Here is a 27,806-nt window from a genome sequence, read left to right as displayed (position 1 = left end):
ACAGATATGATCATCATCCCCACAAAGCTGGATTGCATTGCTCAAACACAGACAACTTGTTCGTAATTTGCACCTTAATAGGATGGCCATGCTCAGGGGGCCACAAATGGCCTTCTCTCTGATATCATGCAGAATGCCTGTGGGTGTGGAGATGCAGATGCTGAGCCCTTCCACGGGAAGTGTTTCTCACAATGCAGCACTGCCCCCCCATGGTCGTCAGCAGGAGAGCTAATTCTCAGGCTCACTGGAGTCACCTCTTATGCTCCAATCCAAAGCCCATTATTTTATTTACAACGAACATGTTATCTTCACAACGTAAAGAATGGGAGAGCACATGCAAAGAGATGAGTCAGCCAGTGAAACTGCTTGTAGTGCTTGAATGAACACGTGAATTTGGGGAAAATAGGAAAAGGAAATTTATGATTTCAGATGAAACTTTCAAACGAGGACAAAGCTCAACATGGAGAGAGCTTGTTGATTTGACAGGAAGACCAAACTGAGATATTTAAAGGCTCCTCTTATTAAGTTCAACTGGAATTACTCATTTTTGTGGGAGGGGATAAAGCTTGGGAGGGAAATTCATAGATTGTTGGCAAAATGGCCAAAAGGAGATAAAGATGATTTTGATTTCTGGTATCAGTCCAACTCTGAAACCAGCACTGTTTATCCCTGCATATGTCTGACGATTCAGTAAATTAGTCAACAGTGACACCTGAATTTCATAAAAAGGAAAAGTGGATAAGAAAAAAAGGAGTTTGAAGAAATACTTGGAGGCCTTTTAACATTGGGTTACACTCCGTGAGCTTGTCAGGTCATTTATCTGTGCTGCACTGCTGACATTGTTGAGGACAGTGAGATGCAAGGACGCTGACCTCAACCTCTTTACAAGCTGCAGGAAGCCTTGAGGACTGGTGACAAATGGCCGGCACGACTCCGGAGGGTGCCACCTCAACATGTAACACCGGCCCCACAAGTGGCCCAGACAGGTGGACTTGAGAGTCTTGGAGAATTTATCGAGAGAAAAGAAAATCAGCTTTTCCTCATTTCTATGCGGCACAGCAAAAGCGGCAGATTTGCACTCTTTTTTTCCAGGTCGATGACGTTTTAGCCTCTGATTTTCTGTTGAGTCGAGACCGCAGTTGCTCCCGTGTCACTCCTACACAAAATCAGAAGTGACATCAGCCAGTAGTCAGTATTTTTATGACTTTTGACAAATGGCTGGAAATGAACCTGGACGTGAACACAACTAAAACCTTGATGTTATCAAAACTATACGAAAAATGCCATACCCTGTAACTCTTGTTAAATGCTGAAATAGTTCAACAAACCTTTTTCATAGTTCTGAGAGGCTCACAGGGGGGTGGCACTGCTAACAAGCTAACAGGAAAAGTGTCAGTTGTTGTGAGACCTTGTCAACATTTTCAAGACAAGGTCTGAAAAATGAAACAGGAGAAGCTGCTAATTAACCAGAGTGGAGTCTCACTTTTTTTTTTTTCCAGGAGATCAGTAACTAAACCAGGGAAAGGGTTGACTCTGGTTAAAGCTGTTTGGGTACACTGCTCTGATAAATTCTAGTCAGTGCAACTCTTAAGAGTTGAGAACACAAAGATTAGTGTGACTCTGGCTAAAGAGCTACAGGTTTCATGAAAAACAACCCAGGTGACCTTATGTGATGCATGGCAGAGCAGGTGAAGAACAAGAAGATGAACTGTAATAATGACTCTGCTGGACATCAGCCGTCTTCGGACAGCCTCGTTGATCACTGACTGGCCTTTGACCCGGACAGAAAGAGTGGCTGAAACTTAAGGTCATGTCGTCCCCCATGTAATGCAACTACAGAGCAAAAAGTACAACCCCTCCCCCCCCACAAAAAAAAACATTGCTCCATGACAACTTTCGACGTGCAAAGCCAGTTTGCAAAGTGTGATAGATCCACACTTAACGAACAAGATATGAAATTAATGAGAAATTCCAGCGTTGGAAGTTGCTGCATCCAACAATTTTTGTGACTTCCTGAAGTCATCAGTCTGACATTCATGCCCACTTCACACAATGAATTGCCAGATGTGGGATGGGTGAAATTATGCAGGGTTTTAATCAGTGCAAAAAATAGTGCAACACTAAGCAAGCTGTCTGAAAGTGTGCGCTGTTATCGTATTGTGTCTCGCTACCTCTGAGTGTGCCACACAACTATCATCATTTCTGCTTTTCGGGCAGAATCAGATAACACATCAAACCCCAGTTTTTTTTCTAGCATAACCTGGCCCTTAGAACATGCAAGGAGGGTCTAACAACAGAGCTGCATTATGGGAACGCAATTAGGATCCAGTGTTTTTGTTTTTCAGACTGAGGAAATGATGTTAGAGGGATCACATGTGCAGCATCTTAAACTCTTAGGCCAATCGTTTACACCAGTTGCTTTGATTTTGACCAGTTTTAAAGATGTGTAATGTTTAAGTTTTTTTCAAAAAAACAAGACATAAAGAGAAGGATGTAAAAAAAAAAACACTTGTGGACAAACAACAAATCTTTATGATCATGCAGAAAAACAGGAAAGGTGAACACCACATGAAGTAAACCAGCTCATTTTTCATTTCTGTATGTGAGAGCAAATGCACACTGACACGTATGTGCGCTCAAGGGCGACACTGTACAGGTGACAGAATTTTTTTTTTTTTTTCCGAACTGTTTTGCTTCACAAATTTTCATTTAGACAGGAATATGCTAAAAGCCAACCCCAGTGTGTGTGTGCACAACCCTCAGGTGGAAAAGTTTCCGTTTTCCCACTCCCACCTCCTGCTCTCGGCTTCTGCTCCTGACAAAGTCACAACTTCAAAGTCAAAACAGAGAAGAGGTGTGACACACACACACACACACACACACGCACACACACACACACACACGCACACACGCAGGCCGCACATATTACAAGACCTGAGCGTTCCCGTTTTTCCACATTTCCTCCCCTGCCATCCAGTGGGGCTCTTTCGCCCTTTGTGATGTATAATTGAAGCTGTGTGTAATTTCACTGACTCGTTCCCGGCCGTATCCCACTCGGAGCTGAACTTTCACTTCTCTCATCGTTCTGGAATATTCTCTCTGAAGTGGAGAAGCCGGCTCTTTGAACAGGCTTGTTAACATAACTCCCCCCTACACTTCACCCTCACCCACACACAGCCCTGACCCGTGTCCATTACACATCTTCTAACTTTATTGCAGAAAAGGAGTGTCTTTAAAAAGCAGTTCAGATACTATCAAAGTCAGATTGAGCAAAAGTTTACTAAACGCCGACTGTGGGCCTCTCCTTTCCATAAGTTGAGTTAACTGCCTTATGTTTTTCCTGCTTGTGTCCTCTTGCCTGTTTTCTCGCCACCATATGAAGTGGTTGAACACTTCGGAAAATAGTGAGTAAGTGGACCTTGAGCTGGGATTATTTGGTCAGATTAGTGCCTCCGAGGTCAACATTGAATTTTTTGTGCTTAACGTTTAAGCCAACATGATGGAGAAGTCCGAAAGTGCTATTGATGAAATCAATCAAACAGCTACTTAGCTTGCGCATCAATAGATCCATCACCATTACAACTGAGCTGATTAAGACCATGTGATAGGATTGAAGGCTCTGGAAAAAGCTAATAAATGGACTTTAAGTAGTGATTTTGTTTTGCCCTGTCTCCAAGAGAATGTTTTTAGTTGTTGTGATTTAGGTGAACCAGCCCTGTAAAGGTTACTTTCATGGGTTGCTACTCACTACTTGCAAAAAATGCAGTCATTCCAGGTGATAACAGTCTAAGAATGACATTTAGGTCTCGTATGTAAGCACCAACAAGCCTGTCATCATGAAAAAAAGCTTCAGATGTGTTTGACAGTCAATTCTGTGTGTGACTCAGAGTGCACACATGCATCTGCAGTAGACACGCACCATATACTACAGAGCACTGCAGCCAGTGATGGATACACCCGCAGAGTGCACTCTTCCTGTCACACACACACACACACACACACACAGACACACACAGACAGACAGACAGAGCAACCAGCATGACTTCGTGCCCCTCTGTGTGACAGTAAACCTTTAATGAGTAATAAAAGAAGCCTGACCTTGAGCACAGTGTGACGCTCTCCAGCTCCGATCAGATCCGATACAGAGCTGAACGCAGCAGACGGCAGAGAGACGGCAGAGAGACACCAAGGACGAAACCGAGGGCATCCGAACAACACGAGGAAGGATTAGGCTCCCTCTGTTTTGTGTGAAGATTTACTGGTCAAAAGTATCAGAGAGTGGATAATAAACAAGACTAGTTTGAAGGTCAAAAGACAACAAGCTTTGCTTCAAACCAGGATACATTTGGCTGAAAAGTGTAAATGGTCCCTTTTCTATCAGATTTTTAACTTGTTGATGTATTCTGACATGGATCTTACCAAAGCACACCCACTGGGATGATTCACTTCTGTCTCTGTCACAAGTTTATGTCGCTGCTGCCACTTTGTTTCTGATGTTAAACCACCGGACAACCTGAAGACAAAATGCGATGTGGTGTTTGACAGTGAGCACTGATAAGTATTGAGATTAAGGCCCAGTCTTTATAGTCTGTGATATAGTGTTTGCTCACTGTTTACTCTTTACTTGGTTATCGTGGGGAAAGATTCTGGTTAAACATCTATGTCTCATACTTAAAATGGTTGAAAGGAGAATAAATGTCTGTACCAGCCTATTTCAAATATTTCAGTCCAAATCACACACGTCGTAGGAGTCACCCTCTGGGAACCGTAAATGTCTGAAAGAAAATCCATCCATCCATCCAGAAGTTGACCGACTTTGTCAGTCTGGAACAAAGTGGTGGACCTCCGGACTTCACCATCCCTGTTGCTAGCATGGCCGATAAAAACAGATTTTCCAGATGACAGCACGTTTCCTACAAATCAGTTTTGCTACTATGAATTTATTGTGAATTGTTTTAGATTCCTGAAGAAGTAAAAGTATCTTGTGGTCAATGTTTAAAAAGCTAAGGGGTTTAAAAAGATTACAGAAAAGTCAACAATAAATGACCACAGGTTTTGGTTTAGAGAACTATCAATACTGAAAACAGACAAAAAAAACATTTCTGCTTAACATTTTATTCATTGTCCAAATTCATATCAGTAGACTTGGAGAAATAAAAGGTATTTTTCCTTTTTAAACATTCTCTTAAACAAAAATATAACAACTATTTACAATCACTCGTAAAAAATACATAAAAAGCATACGAGCAAAATCATGTTGTCTTTCTAAAAGACATAAGTTACAACAGCTATGAGAAGTGTGAGACGAAAGCAAACTTTAAGCCACAGACCAAGTTAATACCTCTTTGTACAGATTGTGCAGCACATTCACCACATTTAAGCTTATTGTTGTGCATTTCTGCTGTAATGCCAAAAGATGTCTACATAAAAACACATTCACATCTCTCTTATTGCATTCCACGTAACATGGGGGGGCGGGTGGGGTGGGGGGCAGCCAGATAATTTAATCAAGCTTTGAGGGGTGTGAAGTTTATCCTCTCCGGTTTGTGACATGTTGTGTTCACAGTGCCAAGAGGTGCTCACTGCCAGATCCTCCATTAAAACATACCTACTTGTATGTGAAGTGGGAGAAAAGGGGGGGGGGGGAATTACTACTAAATGAAATTTTGCCCTGAAAAGAGAAAAAAAACAAAGCAAAACATTAATAAATAAAAAATAGAACTTTGGAGTGCTTATAGAGCAACATGTGAGGAACTAAGCTACAATGCTGAAAGATTAATGTGTGCACAGAGTTAATAGTTAAGTCTGTGCAATAATCTGTATAATAATTTTATGGAAACAAACACAAAAACAAAAATGTTGCCTTATATGCTGCTATTTCTAATAATAATTAATACTGATTCATGGTTGAGAATCTGAAGAATTCGGATGTGCAAAAAAAAAGGAGGAGAAAAAAAAGAAGGAACTGTCAGTTATCAGTCTGTTTCAAAGTTTCTATTGTTGACTGAAAAGGGAAAAGGGACAAAAGTCACAGTGGACACAGTGAAATCCATCAGTCCAGAGAGGAGTCATGCTGAGCTGACGGGGCTGAGAGGCCAAACAAGACATGGAGCTGTGGCGAGGCTTGTTCTGTTCAACTCAAACAGAATGGGATATAATAGCATAAAAAAAAATCAATCAATCAATCAATCAATCATCAGTATGAGTTCAAATAAACTCGCTTTGTGCCAAGAGAGGCAGGAGCAATCAAAGCTGCACACTGACGTCCATCCAGAGATGATGTTTTCAGTGCCGTTTGTCTATTTGTGACCAGGATTACAGAAAAACCACTGGTCCGATTTTCAGAAACCTTGTTGGCTGGGTGGAACGGATCTGGATCCGACTCACAAACAGCCAGTTAATAGGGGACCTGGACTATTGGAATTGGAGGAGGTGTGTGCTCTCTGAGTGCCCTTCTGGCTGAAGATGACTTCTGAGCCCGTCCTTATGTGCTGTACGCTCAGACTCAATCAAAAATGGGTTTAAAAAAAGAATGTTGACCCCCCAACCTCGCAAATGTAATTCCACAACACACGCACACAGTCATATCCCAAAACACAGCAGCAATTACAATTACAGACAGAGCAGAAATGGCACCAACAACAGAGCGTGAGAGGGGAGAAAACGAGTCATAAACAATGACAAGAAGTAACAGAAATTCCTTAAAAGACTCCTGCCCGAAGATAGAAACAGAGCGATCACAACCTCGGATTATTTCTTATAACAAAATATTCAAAAATAGCCTTTATAGAGGACTCTCTTCTCTTAACTATACATGATCAGATAACATTAATTTATGGCAAAGAAACAACAAAAATATATATGTATAAATTCATATATATGCAATGTATATATTAGCATTAATCATTTCAAGTCTTTGTGTGGCAAAACAAAACCAAAGAAGCATCACAGAGCGTGAGACAGACAGCAGAAGGAGAAGAGAAGAACGTCTAATTCCAGTTACACCCCTGCTGCACTGCAGACAAACATCGTGAAAAAAAAAAAAAAAAAAACAAGTTTCCGTTTCCAAAACATTACTCAGAATGTACAAATTTGCTTCGGTTTCCATTACAAATAAACAATTTTCAAGCAAATCCTTTAAATATTCTACAAAATGTACTATGAACATGGAATGGAGACGCAAGCCAGGCATTATTAAAGTACATTATCTGTTGACTTTTGTTTTGTTGCTCGTTCTTTTAAATAAGAAGCATAAACCGATACGAGAGGTACACTGTGAGCACATAGTCAACGTTTATGCTGCATCTCATATTCCTGCTGGATTATAAACAAATTTACAAGGTCAAATGAACCCGGAGCATTATTCTTTAGTATTTCAGCTTGTAATTCAATAGACATCTAGTCTAATAAACACTGTAAACAAAACGTGTAAGCGCCGGTGTAAACACTGTCCTTTGTCTTTATGCACACCAACTAAGATTTTGGTGCGTGTGTGTGAGTGTGTATCTGCATGCACGTGGTGCGACCACACAGTGCTAATTTATCGTTTTATTGTAGCTGCTGCAATAGAATAACGTCAAGCGTTTTACTCTACAGGAAGCAGCGAGGCATTTGTTCTTCAGCTCATTAAAAACAAGTTATAATACAGTTTTTACATCCCGGAGGCAGCATGCCGCTAAAGTACCTCGCATCAGACTGAACGAGCGGAGAAAAAGAAAAAAAGAAAAAAGAAGAGGTGGCTGGGAGGCGGAGAGGACGACGTGATGACACAGAACTGCCTGAGAGATGCTGTTAGAACAGCTCAACAGTCCAGTTGGTGGTAAACACAAACAGACTTTAGTTTAGTTTAATTTCTCTATTTTTGAAAATCATGTCGAGGGGCTCTCTGTGAGTCCTTCTGACCTCACAAGCTGTCAAAAGTGTAAGTATTGGGATTCATAAAGTTGGTTTTGTAGCTGTTTTTTGGTGCATTTGGTTTGAAAGAGGCCAATGAACACCCTTAATAAAAATCAAAATCATAATTATTTTTTTCCTTGTTTCTGACATATCTACACTCATCATCTTTTGAGCTGACAGCAAACTACAAACCAAAGAAAACAATCCCCAATGAGCTAATAATGGCTACAGCTTTCCATCCCTTTGTCTGCTCTTCCTCATAACTCTCACATTAAAAAAAAAAAAAAAAAGACTTTGCAAAGCTCAGAGATGCCAATGAAAAGAAGAAAGACATCAGTTTACAGAAAAAAGCAAATGTACAGCATGTTAGACCTGTAAAAAACAATGTGAAACATCTTTAGAAAAGAGAACGTGGAGCGCAAAATGGAGGTACATGGTGGTCTGTTTTCAAGGAAGCAGACGTCTTCTCATGAGACATTGTTACCGTCGCTCTTTCCTTCTTTTATTTGTCCATGTTTTTATGTCCGTCTACCGCGATGCGACTCCATCACGACGCCTTCCCGGTTTGTTCGAGAGTTTTTAAAAAGTATCTAAAATCGTTCTTGTCTTCTATCTTTTGTGAAACAGGGTTTTAAAAGAGAAGATTGTACAAGTCCCCGGAGGTGGAGGGAGGTCACATGACCCGCTGCTCTGGTCCACGGGTGCATTATGGTCCGTGGTGATGTCACACAGGGCTTGCGGGCATGGACAATGTGCTCTGACACGCGGTGACGGCAGGATGCTAACTTAGTCCACTGCCTGATCAACACGACTTGGTCCATGTGTGAGAATGAGTGTGTGCAGGTGTGTGAGCGTGCCGCCGTCGTCGTCTCTACACCGCCGACACTTGTTCATCTGGAAAAGAGAGGAGAGGACAGTGTTCAGATTTTAACGCATTACATTTTTATTTCCCAACAGTAAACTACGATAATTCCTAATAACATGATGAACAAAACCAACACATAATTAGATAAAAATGAATTGAGATAAAAATTCTTTACACTTTTGCTTCTGACAGAAACTCCACAAGAAAAAGACTAAACAGCCATAGGTGTGGACGACTAAAACACTCTTACGTGCTGTCATTTCTGCTGAAGTGTATGAAATGTTTAAGGCAAATGTTTCCCTCATAAAAAAAAAAAAGAAAAGAATTAGTGGTGAATTAGCCTGAAATGTCTCCATGCACCTTAAGGCTGCTGTAAAACATTATGATCACTGCATCTTACAGTAAACAAGTTTCGCTTGCGTTGAGCTCAGAGAATCTTAAGTGTGAGAGAGAGTGAAGAGAAACACACTGAGCAGCAGATGAACGCTCGAGCACCGTACTCCCTTCGAATGCTCAATAAACAAACAGTTACTGCAGAGGAAATGCAGTGGAAGTGCTTTTCTTAAAATCTTAAAAAAAATACAATTGGTTTTTTTTTTTCTTACATCAAATGTGCATGTTTTACAAAGTTTATCTACTTTAATCTACTTATTTATTTATAAAACATAAACCAATGACCCCTGGGGGATATTGTATGACACTGTCTGAGAACAGTAATGATCTCTAGTCTAACTTAAAGGGATAATTTGACTAGTTTTAGTAATAAAGTGCATCTCTTGCTTTTCTTTTCTTTCTCTTTTTTTAGGTTTTTAGGTGTCAGGAAACTAACTTGTCGAACTTTTGAATTAACCATTTCACCATCTTGTGTGACCTACCATCCTCACTGTCAGCCAGGTCCTGTGGTGGGAGGCAGATGCTGGGCGGTCGGGAGTGGCCCTGCGTGGGGCCGGCAGTCCGGGCCTCTGGGTGATGGAGGTGATGGTTACCGGCCAGCCTCCGCGCCTCAGCCAGACCGCCGGCCGCTCCGGGGCTCTGTAGGAGTTTGCTCCTCTGCAGGGCCACACTGTAGTCTGGAGGTCTGAGGTGAGGAAGCCTGGGGAGGAGACCTCCTGGCCCACCTACTACTCCGTCTGTGAGGCCGAGATCCCCCAGAGCCAGACCCTGGTAGCCTGGAGGGGTGGGAGGGGGAGCTCGGTAACGCTCATCCTTGGCGGGGGAGGTGACACAGTACACTGGGTGGAGGTGTAGATCAAAAGAAAGGAGGGATGGAGTAAAGTAGGGGGGGGGGTGAGGGATGAGGAGTTGTGTGAGGAGGGGAGAAAAAAAAAAAATGATGGAAAAATGAAATCAATGTGATGTTTCACGAACACAATACACAACTATACATGCATCAAAACGTGTTGGAAATTAAAAGAAAAATATACAACCAATGAGATGGATGGCTGCAGCGGAAACAGACAGAACTGGAGCTGGACTATTGATTACTTTCATTAAATAATCTGTCAGTTATTTACCAGATTAATCGATTTGTCGTTTGGTTCTTAAAACATCAGAAAATAGTCAAAGTGGAGCTCATCATAAGTTCCCACAGCCCAAGAAGACGACCTCAGATAAACTGTTCTGTCAGTCCAAAACCTAAAGATATCTAGCAAATTCTCACACGTGAGAAGCTGCAGCAGAGAACGACTGACCAAGACAAGATTAGTCAACTATCAAAATGTTTGTCAGTTACTTATCGGTGGTTCTACTAATATTCCTCTACTGCTCTTTTTTCTGCCAGTTTTGTTCTCCTCATATAACCAACAAATTGCATAGTCTTATAGTTTATCATGAAACTACAGCGGGGGATCCAACAGACAAATTTACACTCTGGCTGACGATGATGCTCCATAACTCCTGTCAGAACCAACAGCGACAAGCATGAGATCTGCTTGGGATTTTAGCCCAAGATCTGACAAATGCCAAAGTGCAGCATTAGCCAGCTGTTCACTGGATCCTAATGGCAAGTCAAGCAACAGAGAGCTGCAGTAATTCACCTAAAACAGCAGGTTTAAACTAATTTACAGAGTAATGGGGAAGATTTATTTTCTACTGCTACTATCTAGAAAACCACACACCCCTCAACAGATGCTCACACACGTAGCGACAGTTGACTACGGTCACACTGTGCTTACAGGGAATCAAACTAGCAACTTGACCCCTCACCTATCAGGCCCTTCTCTGTGCTTGATGTCACCGTTTTGTAGACAGGGTCTGTGCTTTGCCCTCCTTCCTCGTTGGTTGGCGAGGAGGGGTGCTCCGAGGTGTTTCGCCGCTTTATCGTCCCATAATTGCCCTCGTAGGTGTCCGACAGCGAGCTGGACGACGCCCAGCTCTGCCGTGACTGATTGGACAGATCCGAGCTGGACTCTCTGGAGTGTTGCTTGGTGGCGTCCTCGTTCGCCCACGTGTGACCGGCCGCCTCGACCTCGGCTATCGGCCCGGCCAGCTGCGTGTGCTTGAAGCCGCCCAGGTGCGTGTGCTGGAGGGAGAGCGGATGCCCGTGGATGCCGTGGTCCCAAGGCCGGCAGGAGGAGGTGGGGAGGCTCTGGAAGGAGTCATGGGAGTTGGAGGAGCAGGACGTCCAGCTGCCGCGGCCGCTGTCGGCCACAGAGTCCAGAGATGTGTGGTCCGGGGTCAGCTCCTCTGTCGAGATGGAGGAGGTGAAGGTGGAGGCTCGCGCTGCGTATCCTCGAGCCAAAGACGACGAACTACTGCAGATAAAAGAGACAGAGTGAAATTGTTAACAGGTAGGAATGTACCGTTCACCCTGGAATATTTACTTTGATGCTTTCAGCATTAGTCAATGCACACTGTCCTCTCTGAATACACAGCTAGAGTTATTTGAGAGCTCTGATAATAACCGGGTGTCTGATGTTCTGGGTAAACATTATATCAAAAATATGACCAGAGCCAAGGTAACATAAGCACATTTAGTGGGACAGAACATGAGGCAAAGGCTTGTTGAGAAGTAGAGTTACTGTATTGCACCAAGCCATGAACTATAAAAGAAAGAAACTGAGAGGGAAAGTTGAAAAGTGTGAAGCACGACATTACAGCAGACAGTTAGGAGTGGTGGTAAAGGTGGACATAAGTCATCCTGAACAGAGCTGACAATGAACAGAGAGAGGGATGAAGAGGAGGGCAACGGAGGAGTTCAATAACTATAAAAGGCTGTTTGCTGGAGGACGAGTGGGTCAAAACACTGACAAATGAAGACAAATGAAAGTAGGATAAAGTTCAGTATTACATAGCTGATCCGTGTTGTCTTCAACTTTCAACAAAAATCTTGCTAGAATAGCAGCTCCACTAGTCTTTTCATTTTTTTTTTTGTTTAACTTGTAAAATATGGCAACTCTTAATGTTCGGCTATTAAAGTTTATGCCTCATCTGTACACAAAAATCACAAAAAAAAAAAAACGGACTGTTTCCTGTATGATAAATCACTACGTCTGGCTTTAAAAAAAAATACTTTAACCAAAAAAGTTTTTCTTCTCAGCTGCTTTTCAGAAACCAGCAGTTTGATTCACTGGCACGGTTTTACTGGACAAACAAGCCACTCAATGAAACTGAGCCATATTTCATAAAACAGTCCCGTGTTATACAACAAGGCTGCCGAGGTAATATAATATCAGAGAAGCAGACAAATTATTGCATCCAGCAATATTTTATAGTCTCCACTTTGTGAGACAGAATGGCCTGATCATGGAGGAACAATAAACAAACAGCAGACAATAAAAAAGGTGTGCTGTTTACTCCGCCAGATTAAAAAGCTGCCCGCGTGAAAACCGATACATTGTTAACAGAGAAAAGGAGGAGAGAGGAGGGCAGTAAATGTGGGGTGCTAATAAAAACCTGCCGTGTTTTATGACTTCCTGTTTTCAGACTTTTAATGAGAGGAGGACATAATTGGAATCCAGCTGGGAGAAGAAATGGAGGAGCGGCTTGAGGCAGCAGCCCGTCTACGTGCGGTGCCCTTTTGCTCGTGTTGGCCGTTGGGAAGGTTTCTGATGATGATGTGCTTGTGTGTGAGTGCATCATGGTGGTGCGAGGCTTGACGCTTGACTATGATTACAAAGGACAGTGCGTTCACGTGGGTGGTAGTAACAGTAGTACATGCAGCAGAACAGTTACTAGATTTCAACAAAAAGTTGCAAACAGTCAAGTGTTTGGAAGTGGAAACCAACTTATCTAGACTTCCAGAGGATACTTTGTGTTTTGTTTCCTTTCATTCCTGTGATCCTTCTCTGTCACACTACTACTTCTCCTGTCTGCAGTCATGTGTGCATATAAAAAGGCAATTCGAAACCTCGTTACACATACATGACCAAGAAATCTGCGCTCTCCAGGAGAAATCTAACTGGGTAAACCAGCTTTCTCATTTACATGCCATGTCACCATCTTGTTGGCAAAAGCTGACTGAAACCTTACTTAATGAGAGCATATAAACGCATTGAAAATAAAAAAAAGTAACCTAAATTAATTAACCTGAACAGACAGAGTAGATTGAATTAAGCTGAAGTTCGTTACTGTACCTTGTGCTGGGCTGGTTGTAATCAGCATTCAAGTGTGCGTGTGTTGCTGCTGCGCTCTCGACAACCGGAGCAGCCGTTGCAGTAGTAGATGTGGTAGTACTCGTAGCAGTAGTAATGCAGGTCCTGTTGCTGCTATTACACCGGTCATCGGGCCCGGGAGCCGGCACAGAGTCAACCGAACAGATGCTGGAGCGGGAGGAGATCTCGCTGTGACTCGAGTCTGACAGGTTGTCTGCTTTACCGGCTGGTAGGAGGGTGTAACCTGGACAGAGGAGAAAGACAGGTAAGTAATGCTAATCTAGATGGCCTTGGTGATTATTTCAAACAAACCCTGGCAGTACAAGTGAGTATTTCTACCCTAGTGGAATGTTGGAGGATCACTACACTTGAAATCACCCAAAAGATGACAAAACCTAAAACAAATTCATCTGCCCTTTTTAATGCCAAATACATACAAGATAACACTGTCTTCCATCAACACTTACACAGGACAGCGGGTAGTTTCAGGAACTGTGCAGCAGTAAAGTTAGGAAAACTTCTAAAATATGAAGTTAAATGTGTTAAATGTGAGACTCTGAATTGTGTGGAAATTAATGTGAAGGCCACTGTTGGTGTCTTAAAACTTTATATTACAAAAATCTGCTGAACCACATCAACTTTGACTGCAGGGGAACGAAACGAACTTGGTGAGAAAACACTGCATGTCACAGAAGAAGGACACAGAACGACCTCCACTTATCAACGAAAAAAAATGAATTAACATTCAACCCCTTTTTGCGAAAATGGAATTTAAAATTGGATCTCACAAGATGGTTTCACAGTGACAAAATATCCTTTGTTTTAGGATGAAAAAGTTGTGAATAAGCTTCCTGCCTTGACAATGACTTATTTTGCTGCACAGCATTATCACCATGAAGAAATACTGGGAGAACAAACTGAGATGGTTTTCGATTTGTGGTTACTGCCTCAAATAAGATCTACATTCTCTTATCTGATTCAAATGCTGGCTGTGAAAACCCTCTCTCAGGTCACCTTTCTATGGTGGACATGAGACTCATTTCTCTCAGCTGACACTTGCTTTTTGTGCTTTTGTGATGGCATCACTGAAGCAGGCGGTGATGGATTCTCAATAAACATAATCGACCAATCAGCCTCTGCCAAACATTCCCTTTGAAATATCACTAGCTTTTTTTTTTTAACCCATTTTCCTTCCATTTTATCTCACTTCACTGTTTATGCTCAGCAAATAACTGCATCAGTCAGTTATCTGTGTTAGACAGTCTTTCTCTGGTGTGTCTGTCCCTGCAGAGCCAAAGGAAGGGGTTGGGGCTGACCGACCTCCTGACTCTCTGCTCTGCCTGTCCTTGTCTCTCATCCTGAGGTGAGGAGGGCACAGCCTCTCCCGTTCCCTCCCCACCGTTCAGATGTGGCCTCACTGCCATTGCTTTCTCCCTGGACTGACTCCTTTCCCTCAGTATCCTGAATGGAGACATCAGCCTCATCCTGACGGGAGACTCTGGGGGTTTCGGGCTCATTAACTGGGGCTTGGAGAGAGGTGAAAGAGTCAAGGGTCCCGACACTGGTGTACTGGGAGGAGACCCAGTGTGGATCACAGGATGCTCCCCATGCGTACCTGTCCGGTTCTGTGTCGGGCTTTCTGCTCTTACCCTCTGTAGCATTAGCCCCGTATCTGCCTGTTCACCCTGGTTGTCCTGCTGCCTGGATCTCCCTCTCCTTTGCTCTATAGGAAACAATCCTCTCTGAAATGCCTGTGTCTCCTCCTGCATCAACTCCTCCTTCTCCTTTTCCACTCCACTTCTTCTCTGCTCCTCTGCCTGATTCTCTCTCTCCCTGCTACTCTCTCGGCTGTGCTGCCTGGTCATCAGCAAGATCCTCTTGTGGAGGAGAGCCCCACCTATGCCGTAACTGCGCAGGCTGATGGTGCCGGCCTTTGTGCTGGCGTCGCTGGTCAGTGATGACGAAGATCCCGACAAGTTCATCTGGCTGGAGTTCTGGGACTTGGCCACACCTCCTACTGAAAAGAGGGGAAAGGAAGCCAAAGTAAGAGATAAAAATATGGGCTTTTTATTCAGTGTGAAACAAGAGTGTGGTTGGAAGTTTAAGTCACAGGATGTCTAAAGGACCTTCAGGGTAAAGTGATTATCTTATTAACTATTTATAGCAAAAACGCATGCAAAAATACAGATGAAAGAGATATTCTATGCAATCCGAAAAGTTTTCAAGAGGGGTAAAGTGTGAAATGAAGCATAACTTCACTTTATGAGAAAGACAACTCAGTAAGATTGTTATTAGTGTTTCAGAGCTCTGCTTGGAGGTTACTGTCTCACTAAATCTACTCTGAGACAACTCTTCGCCAAGGATAACCTTTCTTAGAAGAAAAAATACAGGGTGAAAAGCACAGTTTCCATAGCAGACCTTTGCGTGGGGAGCCCTGCGGCGACACCGTGGGGCTGGAGTGCAGAGAGGAGATGGTGGAGACGGTGTCATCAGATGGTCTCTTGGTGCTCCACTCCTCTGATGAGTTCACGGGAGGTTTCTTTACCACCTGAGGAGAAATGGAGTCTGGAGAAGAAAAAGTGGGGAGGAAAAAAGGTCAAAGAAAAGTAAATTAACCTGAAGGGAGGAAGTCTGTTGAATACAGAGCTGGGAAATGTGAGGTTCTTTTCACTAAGGGTTTACCAGTATGTACAAATAATTACATACACTGAAGCTTGACTTAGGAATTTAGGTTTTAGCATGGATACACACACACACACACACACACACATTTAGTGAGTAAGACAAAGGTCGACATATTAGTGTACTGATGATATAACAGTATGATGCAGGTGTACTAACTAGGAGTGCCTATGTCCTTGGCAGTGCTCTTCTTTCGTAGAGGGTTCAGTGGGACCTGAACCTGAAGGACTTGTGACACCCTGTTTTGTGTTTTCCCTGAGGGCAGAGCCGACCGCAGAGACACTGGAGACATGTCTGACTTGGTGGATCGTCTCTCACTCAAGTTCTTCGACACTGCAACCACAGGACAAAGACGGGAAATGTATAAACAAAATGTCTTCGCTTAAAACATTGACCATTTTGGAATTTTGTAAGATGTTATCTTTCCTTCTGACGCAATTATTCAGTGTAAGATATATTAATGGCAGGGAAATATCATAGTCAAAAAGCCAACATGTCACTCAAGTGGATACATATTGTTTCAAGATGTTCTTGACCTAAGCAGAACCCATACTGTGGTTCTGTCTTACAGTCATCAAAAGTTTCATATTCTATTACATTAAATGAACTGATTAAAGTATCATTTAACAAACTTCCATCTCTCAGCAGTGTCTATTATTATATCTATTTTGAGGAATGGCTTGATTAATATAATGGTCAAACATTGGTATCTCACAGCCATGATGAACCAATAATGCATGATAAAATTCAGATTAACAAAGAAAAGGAATTTAACCAAAATAAATCAGAATGAATCTAAATAATTTTACATTTAGTTTATTGCTAAACTGCTAAGGAAAACAATCTAATATAACAGTGCTCATGTTTTGCTGTGCAGAGGTTTTGGATGATACAATACATACTTCTGCATCTGTCAACTGATTGGTCAATATATTCTTGTTATTTTCTGCAGGACAATTCCAAATGCACTAGGTGGCAGTGCAAGCCAATAATACAACCGTAATCTGTGTACAGTACTGTCAGAGCAGTTCATGGCATTACAGCTATTTAGATTAAAAAACACTTGACAAATAACATTAAATTACCCTCCATTTTTTCCTTCTGTTAAACCCCAAATGTATTCTTGTTTGTACCTGGTAGAGTGAGAGTCAAAGGCTTTTTTTTTGACTCATCTGCAATTATTCATGCCACAGAAAACATTTAAACATTTACATTACTGATGAAAGCTTCACTCAGCAGGTTGGCTCAGATTCTGTGTTACTCACAGGTGCTGTAGGACGGCTCACACTGCAGCGACATGATTTGGTGTTTCTCCTCGTCTGTCTCCACCGTCAGGTTGGACAGGTACTGCTTCACCTTTCTAGCCATCTGAGCGTCTTCGTACAGCTTCTTAGCGTTGAGGAGCGAGCTGCGACGCACTCGCTTCTTATGGGCGCCGCCCTGCACGTCTAGCATGTTGGAGTTTGTGCTGCCCTGACTCAAAGACCTAATGAGGGGGACGAAGGCAGAAAACAGTAGGAGAGGAAAAGGAGGAGGACAATGAGTAAAGACAGAAGACGAGGAGATGAGAGGAAGAAAACAATTACGAAGGAAACGAAAGTATGAACAGATTAAAAGATGGACAATGGGATGCAGAGAGAATTTAAAGAGGTGAGAGAAATGGATTAAGCGTTGATGGGTGAGCAGAAGGTTAAAAAAAAGATTAAAAAATATGAGAGAGATAAATGAAGACAGGAACAGATGAAATTCACATAAAAGTATGGAGACAGAAAACAATAAGACAGATTGAAAGTGGGAAGGAAAGAATGAGAAACAACAATCAGTACAATCACCGGTAGAATAGGGACAACAGCTTTCTTATCAAACACCTCGTCTACTATAAAATCTGCACATAAGTCTTTGTGCCGCAGCATAGCATTTTAAAACAGGACCATGCATCTGGGAGGGAGGCAGCTCTCGCTCGTGTGCCATGCTATCACAGTACAGAACAGCAGAACATTCTGTCAGATGGAGGCAAAAAGGATTAGGAAACAAAAGATGCACAAGATTCGATATGGGGAATATTATGCCAGGATGCAGATATGAACAAACACCAAACCTGAGTCAAATAGTATCTATAAATACTTCTGGTGGTTTGTTTTACTTTATTACTTTATTTAGCAGATGGTTGGGGTTTACCACACAGGGTTTTCGGCTGAAATTCAAAGTTAATTCTTCACCTTGGACCTTGAGGTGAGATTGTCTGATCAGGGGTTTTTGGCTGTTAATTAGTTGATGTATTTTATATTTTAATTTCATTATCTAATATCATATTTATTATCTATTGTGCAGTCACGCACGGTCTCTCTGGGACTTGCTTATTTGATAACTCATTCAGCTCTACACTTGTACACAAAAGAATGACAATAAATATGAACTTGAAATGCTAGAAACCTCACATTTTATTTGAGTTTCTTTTTATTTGAAGCTACTATATGACTCAAACATACAATCTTATGAACAAACAATTAATGGATCAATGATGGACTTCAGTATGGTTCAGGTGAATGGGCACTGCAAATGGAAGGGTTAATCACACACAAGCACAGGCAGACACACAAGTACACTCAGTTAAAGTAAGGGGGGGGACATGCAGAGCTTATGGTGGTGGGGATGCAGGGTGGACTGAATTTCTGCTGGTCCAGACTGAAACAGGATGAAACCAGGACCAGGACAAACTTACCCTAAACTCTTCCACCTCTTCTTCCTGCAAGCAAGAGGCGTGAAGATTGAAGCGTGACTTAAAGACAAGTTCAGGGATCGGGGTGAACAAGACTATGTAGAGGTCATGCCACGACAAACAAACAGGAAATGATTGGAGATGGGAGGACACCGGACACATGACATCTCCCCATATCAACCTAAAGAGTGTGCTATGGCCTTGTGCATCACGCTCTCATGAAAACAGTTCACTGTGTCGTCCTTTGGGGTTTTTGAAAGCTTCACGTCATATATGATAGGATGTTGAAACAAGACTTTTAGAATAAAAGTCTAGTGAAAAATATCTCCTCTGACGTCTTGATCTTGTAGTATGAAGGGAGAGTCTGCAGGGGGCAGTCATGCACTTCGGCAGTGACAGACTGTGATTAAACACACACAAATTGAGTGAAACGAACTACACACTGTGTTTGGCATCAATTCTTTGCCACTTCCAGTCGATCCATGCCTTGTGTCCTTGTGCCGTTACATTCCAGCAGGGGCGAATGCAATCGAACCAACAAGAGCCATGAACTGGACAAGAAGTGAAAGGGAATTGATCTAACCAGACCTTGAGTGTGTGCCTGACCCCCGCTGGTGAAGGATCAAGGTTTTTGCTGGTGGAGGTATGGTGTAGTAGTTCCCTTTTTGTAGTAAATAAGCATTTTCTATCTTTCTGAGAAGTGACAGTTTTGCTACAGTCTGGCTGATGGTAAACAGGAAGAGTCCGTTTCAAAGACACACTGACTGAAGGGAGTTGCTGATTTGCTATCACTTACTAAACAAGTACCAATTGACTTGTTTTTAAGTCAACAGTAACTGAATTCAATTCTGTCCCACTACTCACATTACTGTTTATAAGGGTCTATGATGATTTCTGAACCACAGAGTTTACCTCTAGCTCCTGAAAACCTGAAAAAGTTGCAGTTTAATGACATTAGCCCCTGAAAATCTTGGTTTTTCTGGTGTTTTTGGGTGTGACACTCTTGTGATACAGCTAATTAAGCCCCACATAGGGCTTGTAGTCTAATCACTGGTGATTTAAAACAGCAGTACGTGACCCGTATCTGTGAAACTGGCCCCAACAGCATCAAGTTAAAGCAAAATTGGTAGATGAGAATAAAACAACCAACCTCTGTCTGAACATGAGGGCAGGGTCCATGTTGGCTGAGGTCAACCGCACCACGTGTCTTATCTCCTTGGCGATCATCCTCAGTTTCTCAAAGTTCACAAGGCCGTCTACACTGGAGTCATTGCCTGAAAGGATGAACAAGTACAAAACGCACACACACAAATACATGCACAAACAGTGAGTGTGAAGTTAGCTGTCACCACTTTTAAAGAGATAAATGATTCATATTTTGGGACATTTGCATGACGCAATTTGCAACAATACTCTTGAATCTTCAAAGTACCAATCTCCTTGTTCTGGTCTCCTCGTCTTTTCTCTAGGAGATCAAAGTGGAGTCTGTCTTTCATATTCAGTCATAGTGGGTCATTTGAGAATTTTTAGCATCTTGCATAATTAGGGAACTTTCTTTTGCATTCCTAACATGGCTGTACATTTAAAAGAAAAATCTTAAAAGAGAAGTCAGTTAGTTTTGGCCTGACTCAGAGTGCTGTCTTGAAAAAGGCAAGATGGGGAAGCCTTTAGCAGAAGTAAACCTCCTCTGTGAAACTTAATTTGACCTTCCGCACAACACAGAGGAAGTAGGGGGACATTGGGCTGCACAGAATCATGCTAACTTTCAGAAATGGCCACAATCTTTTAGGCCTCTTAAAGTTTACAGACAAATAAAGGAAATAACTAATACACATAATGAAATTCTGGACTGTCCACAAAGCCATCTACCTTCATGTAAGAAGGTGAGGTCCTTCTTGACCACAGGGAACAATGGGATGATGGGCGGTTGCATGCTCTGGCTGCTCAGGATGTTGCGGTACTTGGCCATGTTCCTGGACGGGTCAAAGACATCCTGCAGGTCTCCAAACAGTTTCTCGTACTTGCTGGGCAATTTCTCCCATGAACTCCGCAGCCGAGCCACGGGTGCCAAGTTCAGGCCGCTGTGTGAGTGAGGAAAAAGGTGCAAAGAGGGCGGGAGAGGGGAACGAGGCAGGCAGAGATAAATAGGTTATGGTGGGAAGAAAGGAGCGGAAGTATAGAGGTAGAAACGGGGGGGGGGGTAAAGGAGAAGGACAAAAAGAGTATGCATTCAATACATTTATTCCATTCAAAACCCTTTTCTGGCATTTGCTTGATAACTACTTTTCGAGCTAACCATCTCCACTTAGTGAGGACTCCATTTTCCAGAGCAGAAGACCCCTTGAGGCAATGTCATCTGAGAGCAGACTCATTTAGACAGCTGATAATTATGACTGGCACAGCATTTATTTCTGCTCTCTTCTTTCATTTTCTTGGTCCTTTCTCTTCTGCTAATCAATTCTCCACTCCTCCCCCAGGTAGGTCCGATCAAAAACCAGGACTATATTTTTATCTTATCGGATCTTATCTCTCAATCCATCCTCTTGGTTCCATCTTTATTTCTCAATTCATCATATATATACCACTTCCTTTATTTTCAAACACCTCAACCCATAAACAAATAATCCAGTGTCTCCTGCATAATTTAAATCAGTGGAATTATCTTCATTCCAGGCTAGCTGAGTGGGATGTATTCGCTATAAAACTCCATGGGAAACCCTGTATATTATCTTTCTTATACACAAAACACACACACACAGCAGCAGCAATGCCCCTGTCACCAGGCAGGTTATGCATCAGAGAGCCATATGTGCAAAGACAACCTGCTGTGGGGACATGGAGGTCAGAAACTTCTGCCCTAAAGTGTCACCTACAACAGAGTGCAGAAGATTACCATACGGCTGAGCTCCTTAAACTGAGTCCGGATCTTAAGTGGGCTCTGTCCCACATGACCCGAAGTGACAAGAGGACAGCTTAGTATGAGCAAGACTCTAACATGGATTCTTGGTACATTGAGAAAGAAAAGGTCAAGCGGAGATTGTTTTGCAAAGACTGTGATCACTTCAATTAATCAAAATATGTTCAATCTACAGTGATAGTTGTTGCAGCACATTCACGCATTTATATTTAAATTTAAATGTGTGCTACAGTAATAATGCAGTCAATATCATCTTCAATAATTTATACTGTAAAGAAAACTGCAACACAAAGCACTAATGTGTCTAAACAACCAGACGAGGCTCCAGAGTGAACAAAACGTGCCATTTTTGATTAATTGCTTTCAGGACTGGGACACTGCTGCAGCAATGAATGAGCACATGTGGAGTAAGAAGTAGGAGATGTCGAGTGGCAATGTCTTCAGGTCCCATTGACGCAGTCTGGCAGCGATGCCATAATGATGCTACTGTACAGTATGTATGAAGAAATAATTGAACTTAATCATTGTCAGGATGCACAACAGAGGCTTAACAACTGAGGTCCTCTTCTGTCTCTGCTCTCATTAAAAGGCTGTTATTAATATTTGCAGTAGTTTTCTTCCCATCTATTATTTATTCTATGGGACCCTTGTTTTAAAGGCTGTAAGGGCGCAGGGACAGAGTCTGTGGGGTTTGGGAGCAATGATTCGGTGAGCTGGCAGTGCAGGGAGGGAGAGGGGAGGGGGTGAGGCAGGTTCTCCTGAGGATGTGAGGAAGGAGACCAAAGAGTGGCCAAAGCTCATTTGGCACAAAAAGCTGAGACAGAATAAATGCTAGCAGCCATCACAAAACAAGAATCCTGTCTTTGATGCTGCTACTATATGACAACTGAGACAAAAATGAGGAAAATGATGAAACAATGTGTCACTACACTTAATTTTGGAGGCCAATATATACCACACACTTAAGACACTGAACCCACCTGATAATAGCGAACATGGAGTTGAAGTTCTTGCACTCTCTGCAGTGCAGGGCGATCTTGATGAAGTGTTTGATGGTCTTCATCCTCTTCAGGGCATTGGGCTCCTTAAGGATCTCTGTGGCGACCCAGAAGGTCTCCTGGTTTATCACCTCCTCAAATTGTTTAAGATTACCACTTGCCATTGAGGAGTCTAGTTTGAACAAGTCGTCCACATACCTGGCAACCAAGACAAAACAGTTAAAAATAGTCATTGCTAAAACATCAACATCCTGTGTAACAATATTATTTCTTTTGTCTGAGCTGTTTTTTATGTTTTGTCTTGACTGTGAATCATTTCATTGAGTGGAAATACAAATTAAGTCACCTCAGTCAAAAAACTTTGTTGACCTCTTAAAAAAACAATTACATACTCTGTGGACTCGATGTTCCTGAAGAGCTCAAAGTCTCTCATGGAGAGCTGGGCCGCAACCTCCATGGTGCTGAGCTGCAGCAGAGAGATCTGACTCTCTCTGAGGAGGTCCTGGGCATCCTCGTCTGAACACAACGTCTCCGTCTCCATATTGTTCTTCAGGTAATACCTACAGGGAAGGGAGACCCTTTTAACCCTTTTTAACAACTGACAAACGTTTTACAGAGGAGAAGAATTTAGCCTCTATTGTAGCTGGTCCTGATGTAGAGTCACACACATGAAAACCACAATCTAATGCAAAGAAGGTCTTCTGTTAAGAAACTATATTTCTACTATTTATTAAGTTATTAATTTGTACCATCTCTGTATTTTTAGAGCAGTAGGCACTAGATCTGCAGTATCCTCAGATGCTTTAATATTGGCTGCAAAGGCAGTCAGGTAGGAGGACAGGATCCAGTTTTTCAGCCTGCTGTAACTTTCTGCAAATGTTAAAAAAAAACCTTGATAGATCTCTTGAATGTTCCTCTGATTCACATTTCATCTTAAAAGGCACCCATTTCCTGTCTCCAACATATGATTAGTTTGAGGAAAGGGAGAAAATACAGATACATTAAGGCTATATTTTACCGTGGTATAAAGTAGCAGAGACACCGAGTGAGACAGAAGAGAGGGGCTCTCAGCTTAAGAGCGGTAAGAAAGACGACAGGTGTATGAGGGAGAGGAAAAAAGAGCCGTTTCTCTTTGGGCTTGATCTCCAACAGTTTTCCGGGAGAGCTTCCAGCAGCAGGCCATCGCTCTTACCTTGTTATGTGCTTCTATGTTTATAAATCTAAAATCCCCCCCCCACTTCCACTCTAATGGAGCTGTAATGCGGTCTTCTGAAAACACAGCACCTTAGCTCCCCGTAGACCTACAGCCCTCAGGGGCAACGTGTTGGCATGGATGTGACTCTAAATTGCCCTCTGTTACTCTGCCAGAAGAGCCGGAGCTAAGAGTAACCAAGAGGATGAACTGTGAGGATGTGGGGTGAGAAGATAAAGCTAATTTTAAAGTTACGACAGCTTTCTATAAAACTGTGGATACACAAAGCATTAGCATAAGTTAAGGACAACTGAGACGAGAGGAGCCAAGAGGATAGAAGAGGAGATGAGAGGAGGAGAGGACGGGAGAAAAGAGGAGAATGGGAGAGGAGAGGAGAGGAGACAAAGAGGAGATGAGGAGAGGAGAGGAGTCAAGACAAAAGGAAAGAAGAGGAGATAAGAGGATAGGAGAGAAGAAAAAGAGACAAGGACAAGAGCCAAAAGGAGATGAGATGAGACAATTGGAGAAGAGAAAAGGAGAGAACAGGGCACCTTTAACCGATCCTTTAATCTATTTAATTTAATTTATAATTTTCACCTACAAATTAAAATTACATTAATAAACCTAAGACTTATGAAACAAAAAATAAAAACATATACAATCCTGGAGAGGAGAGGAGAGGAGAGGAGAGGAGAGGAGAGGAGAGGAGAGGAGAGGAGAGGAGAGGAGAGGAGAGGAGAGGAGAGGAGAGGAGAGGAAAATAAATTAATGATGGGCAAAGTGGCCCTAAACAGAGCTGGACGAGGCAAAGTCGCTGGAACCAAGCCAGAGTAAATGGCCATTGGTGGTTTGTGTGTGTGTGTGTGCTGAGCATAAGATCTGTCTATGTGTTTTGGCAGTGTGAACAAGGCTTGCTATTGGCTTAGGCCTGTCCCGTTAGACCTTCTGTCAATCAGCTGCAGAGAGGGAGAGACGGATGAGGCGGGATACAGTGAAAGAGGAGGAAGGCAGAGATATATTTGCCCACCACTCCTGACAAATACAACTCCTGCAAACTGTGCTGAGCACATACTGCATGTACATTCTGCTGACACTGCAGCATGTGTATGTATATACTATATGTAAAAAATACTGCCAAACATGACAGTGGATTGTCAATATGTCAGTAATGTCACAAGATAGATGTAGATAGATGTAACCGTAAGGGCAAATGCTTTAGTTTGTTATAAATAATCAAAGAAGTATTGGATAGAGGAGACATCTATAGATGTTGCTTGTTCATACCTTTACAGTGAAAGCCAACCCTTTTCCTACCAATATTTCACAATATGACAGCTTTTTCCCTGCAGCTCCGCCATCCATCAAAAGCACAGGGAGGGTGTTACCGAGGGTGTCTTCCGAGTGAGTGAGTGTATCTCTGAATGTGTATGACTCTATACATGTTTGAGACTTCCTTGGTAAGAATTTGCATCGATAGATGAATGCACATAGAATTCGTGAATATAAATACGCACGGTTGTGTGACAGTATATACACGTCTATATGTGTATAAATGCATGACTGTGTAGAAGAAAGTGACTTGTCTGTATCTATATCTTTTATACGTGCCTGTGTGTGCATGTGAGTGTGTGTATGAATAATTCCAGACGTGCCCTGCTGTCTGCTGAGGCCTCCGCCCCTGACAGAGGATGAAATATTCATGCTAACCTAGTTGGGAGGGGACTGATGAGGGACCACAGGAGACTAGGAGAGAGGGAGAAAACTGAAAAAACTGACGGAGAAGCCGTTTTAAAGCAGACTTTGCGGCTGCAGTCCAATTATCCTTCATGTCTTACTGACTTTCATCTTAAAAGGGAATGTATCTGGCATCAAGAAGACAGTGTGATGTGCCACAAACTGGGAGACATCTTAAAAAAAACATACTGGCAATGGTTTTTTTGGTGCAAAATAAACCCCCACATCATCACACAAGCGCTAAGTGTCTACATAACTAATAAATGGGAAATTTCTGAGTTAGCAAACAAAGCAAAGAAAATTTTCACATTGAAACAGAAAAGAAATCCAAACCCTTTGGGATTGTAAAGTCGTACTGCAGCACTTAACCAGCATCACATGCAATTCACTGGGAACTGTTTACTGTTGTTTTTGTTTATTAATGGGACAAACTGAGGCTTGTGTTCTGCTCAGAGTACCGACTAAAAATGTTTCTCAGCCCTTTTATGTGGTAACGCCACATGATTTATCATTCCACTGAACTAGGACAGTGATTCTGAATCCTGTTCCTCAGCACCTGGAGGCCTGCTGGCTTTCATTTGATCCATTTAGTCAAGAACTGATTTACAGCTTGGAAATGATAAATGAATTAACTTCATCACAGATTCGTACCATATATTTCCAGGAACAGTGCTGAGAACCACTGCTCAGCGAGAATTCAATCAATATATTTGCACTGTGCATGATCAGCTTTCTAGTAGAGCTAAGCTCAAACTGTTGTATGGTCTGAAGTCTGGAGTGCCTGTGTTAGCAGTGCTTTGTGAAAGATGTGGTACTAGATTAAATTCTACTGCAGTACAGGACTAGAAATCTATTTACAGAATAAAGCTCACTTGTTGTACAACATACTTAACACTGTTTGGCCTTGTGTTTGTTAAACCAGTCCAGATAGCATTTAAAAAAGAAAAAGATGGAAAATCTCCCTGTTCTCAGGATTCTGGGCTTTGAGTCCAAGCACTGCAGGTCATGGCTTTGGTGCAGTCATTCAAGCCTTCAACATGACACAGGTCTATATAAATTCTCAAATTCTTTGTTCCACTTCCAGCTGCTTTCTGTATAAGATTCCCACCGTGTAAATACATGGCCATGCCTTTTTCCATGACCAATGTGCTTCCCTTACATACAACATTGTTGCTTCCTGGTTTTGCAAAGACAGAAAAGCTCTCATGTCTGCAAGATCTGGGCTCACTTTGGGGAAAAAGCCGCTGGCGCAAACTATCATCATAAAACTTATTCAACTTTAAAGTCAACCATTTGTTTAAGTCCTTAGGATAAGATTTTTAATAAATAAATCGACAATGGTGTAATTCTTGTGTTCTCTTACCTGCCATTGAGCTGAATCCGATCAGCCAGTTTGGAGAGCTGGTCGGGCAGGCGGCGCTGTTTAATGACTCCCTCCGGGCTGACTGATACCTCACACAGAGAGTAGGTCTCAGGTGCTGCGATGAGGCCAAACTCATTCACAGTGTGGGCGACCACATCCTTGGCAGTAGTGTCCTTACTGATGATGATGTAGCAGCTCTGCTGGTCGGCCTTGAACACCCGAATCACCTGGTCCGGGATGTCTGAGAGCGGGAGAGTAATGAGTAATTAGGGTTGGATGAGTTGATGGTTACAGTATGTGAAGGCCAATACTGTAACAGATGCCAATAAAGCAATAAAACTAAATGTAATGAGGTCGACAACACAATAAAACAGTCATCCGAAAGCAGTTTTGCAACTTTTGGCTTTTATCTTTGTCTTGAGTAATGTACCAATAATGTGATCATTATGAAATGTGGGCTGTGCCACTAATGAGAGTTATAAGGTGGTTTCTATATTTTATTTTCATTACATTATTGAGGATGTCAGGTGACAAGACTTATTTCCTCTATTCTGAACAGATTTGCTGAGTTTGATCCTCTCCTGCCAAAACATCTTTGGTGTAAAACCAAATGGGCAATGGGTCAAAGACATAACAGTTTCTGTTAGTACAGTAAACTACATTTAAAAATTAAATTCAACTGCAAAAGTGTCCTACTGTTACAACACTCCAATTTTCTAATGTATGTGTATGACGATGCCACACATAGCTGTAACGATATTTGTCTCCCTGCTGAAAATCTCTACATGCTTGTATTTAGTAGAATAACATCATTTGCACTTTTTATGTTAGAGGCAGTGCATAAATTG

The 27,806-nt window shown here is 42.2% G+C and overlaps 1 protein-coding gene across 5 annotated transcripts in view; it reads right to left on the bottom strand.

Moving 5' to 3' along the window:
* Positions 1-8,411: 8,411 nt before the first annotated feature.
* The window catches only part of LOC139213416 (rap guanine nucleotide exchange factor 6-like), a 134,915-nt gene continuing 115,520 nt past the window's right edge, over positions 8,412-27,806 (bottom strand). For 2 of the 5 annotated variants that reach the window (XM_070844100.1, XM_070844097.1), the window contains 14 exons: positions 26,959-27,199; positions 23,062-23,229; positions 22,652-22,867; positions 20,624-20,835; positions 19,905-20,028; positions 18,758-18,781; positions 17,301-17,521; positions 16,195-16,368; positions 15,772-15,918; positions 15,251-15,370; positions 13,336-13,597; positions 10,967-11,514; positions 9,637-9,993; positions 8,412-8,790 (listed from right to left, as the gene is read on the bottom strand). In XM_070844100.1, the coding sequence (XP_070700201.1) occupies positions 8,768-8,790; positions 9,637-9,993; positions 10,967-11,514; positions 13,336-13,597; positions 15,251-15,370; positions 15,772-15,918; positions 16,195-16,368; positions 17,301-17,521; positions 18,758-18,781; positions 19,905-20,028; positions 20,624-20,835; positions 22,652-22,867; positions 23,062-23,229; positions 26,959-27,199 (2,837 nt within the window). In that variant the 3' untranslated portion in view covers positions 8,412-8,767. The remainder of the gene's footprint in view (positions 8,791-9,636; positions 9,994-10,966; positions 11,515-13,335; positions 13,598-15,250; positions 15,371-15,771; positions 15,919-16,194; positions 16,369-17,300; positions 17,522-18,757; positions 18,782-19,904; positions 20,029-20,623; positions 20,836-22,651; positions 22,868-23,061; positions 23,230-26,958; positions 27,200-27,806) is intronic. The other 3 variants (XM_070844101.1, XM_070844099.1, XM_070844098.1) reach the window with 2 other exon arrangements.

The sequence above is a fragment of the Pempheris klunzingeri genome, chromosome 14 (assembly GCF_042242105.1).
Source record: "Pempheris klunzingeri isolate RE-2024b chromosome 14, fPemKlu1.hap1, whole genome shotgun sequence".
NCBI classification, from domain to species: Eukaryota; Metazoa; Chordata; class Actinopteri; order Acropomatiformes; family Pempheridae; genus Pempheris; species Pempheris klunzingeri.
This window is presented reverse-complemented; position numbering and strand designations above follow the sequence as displayed.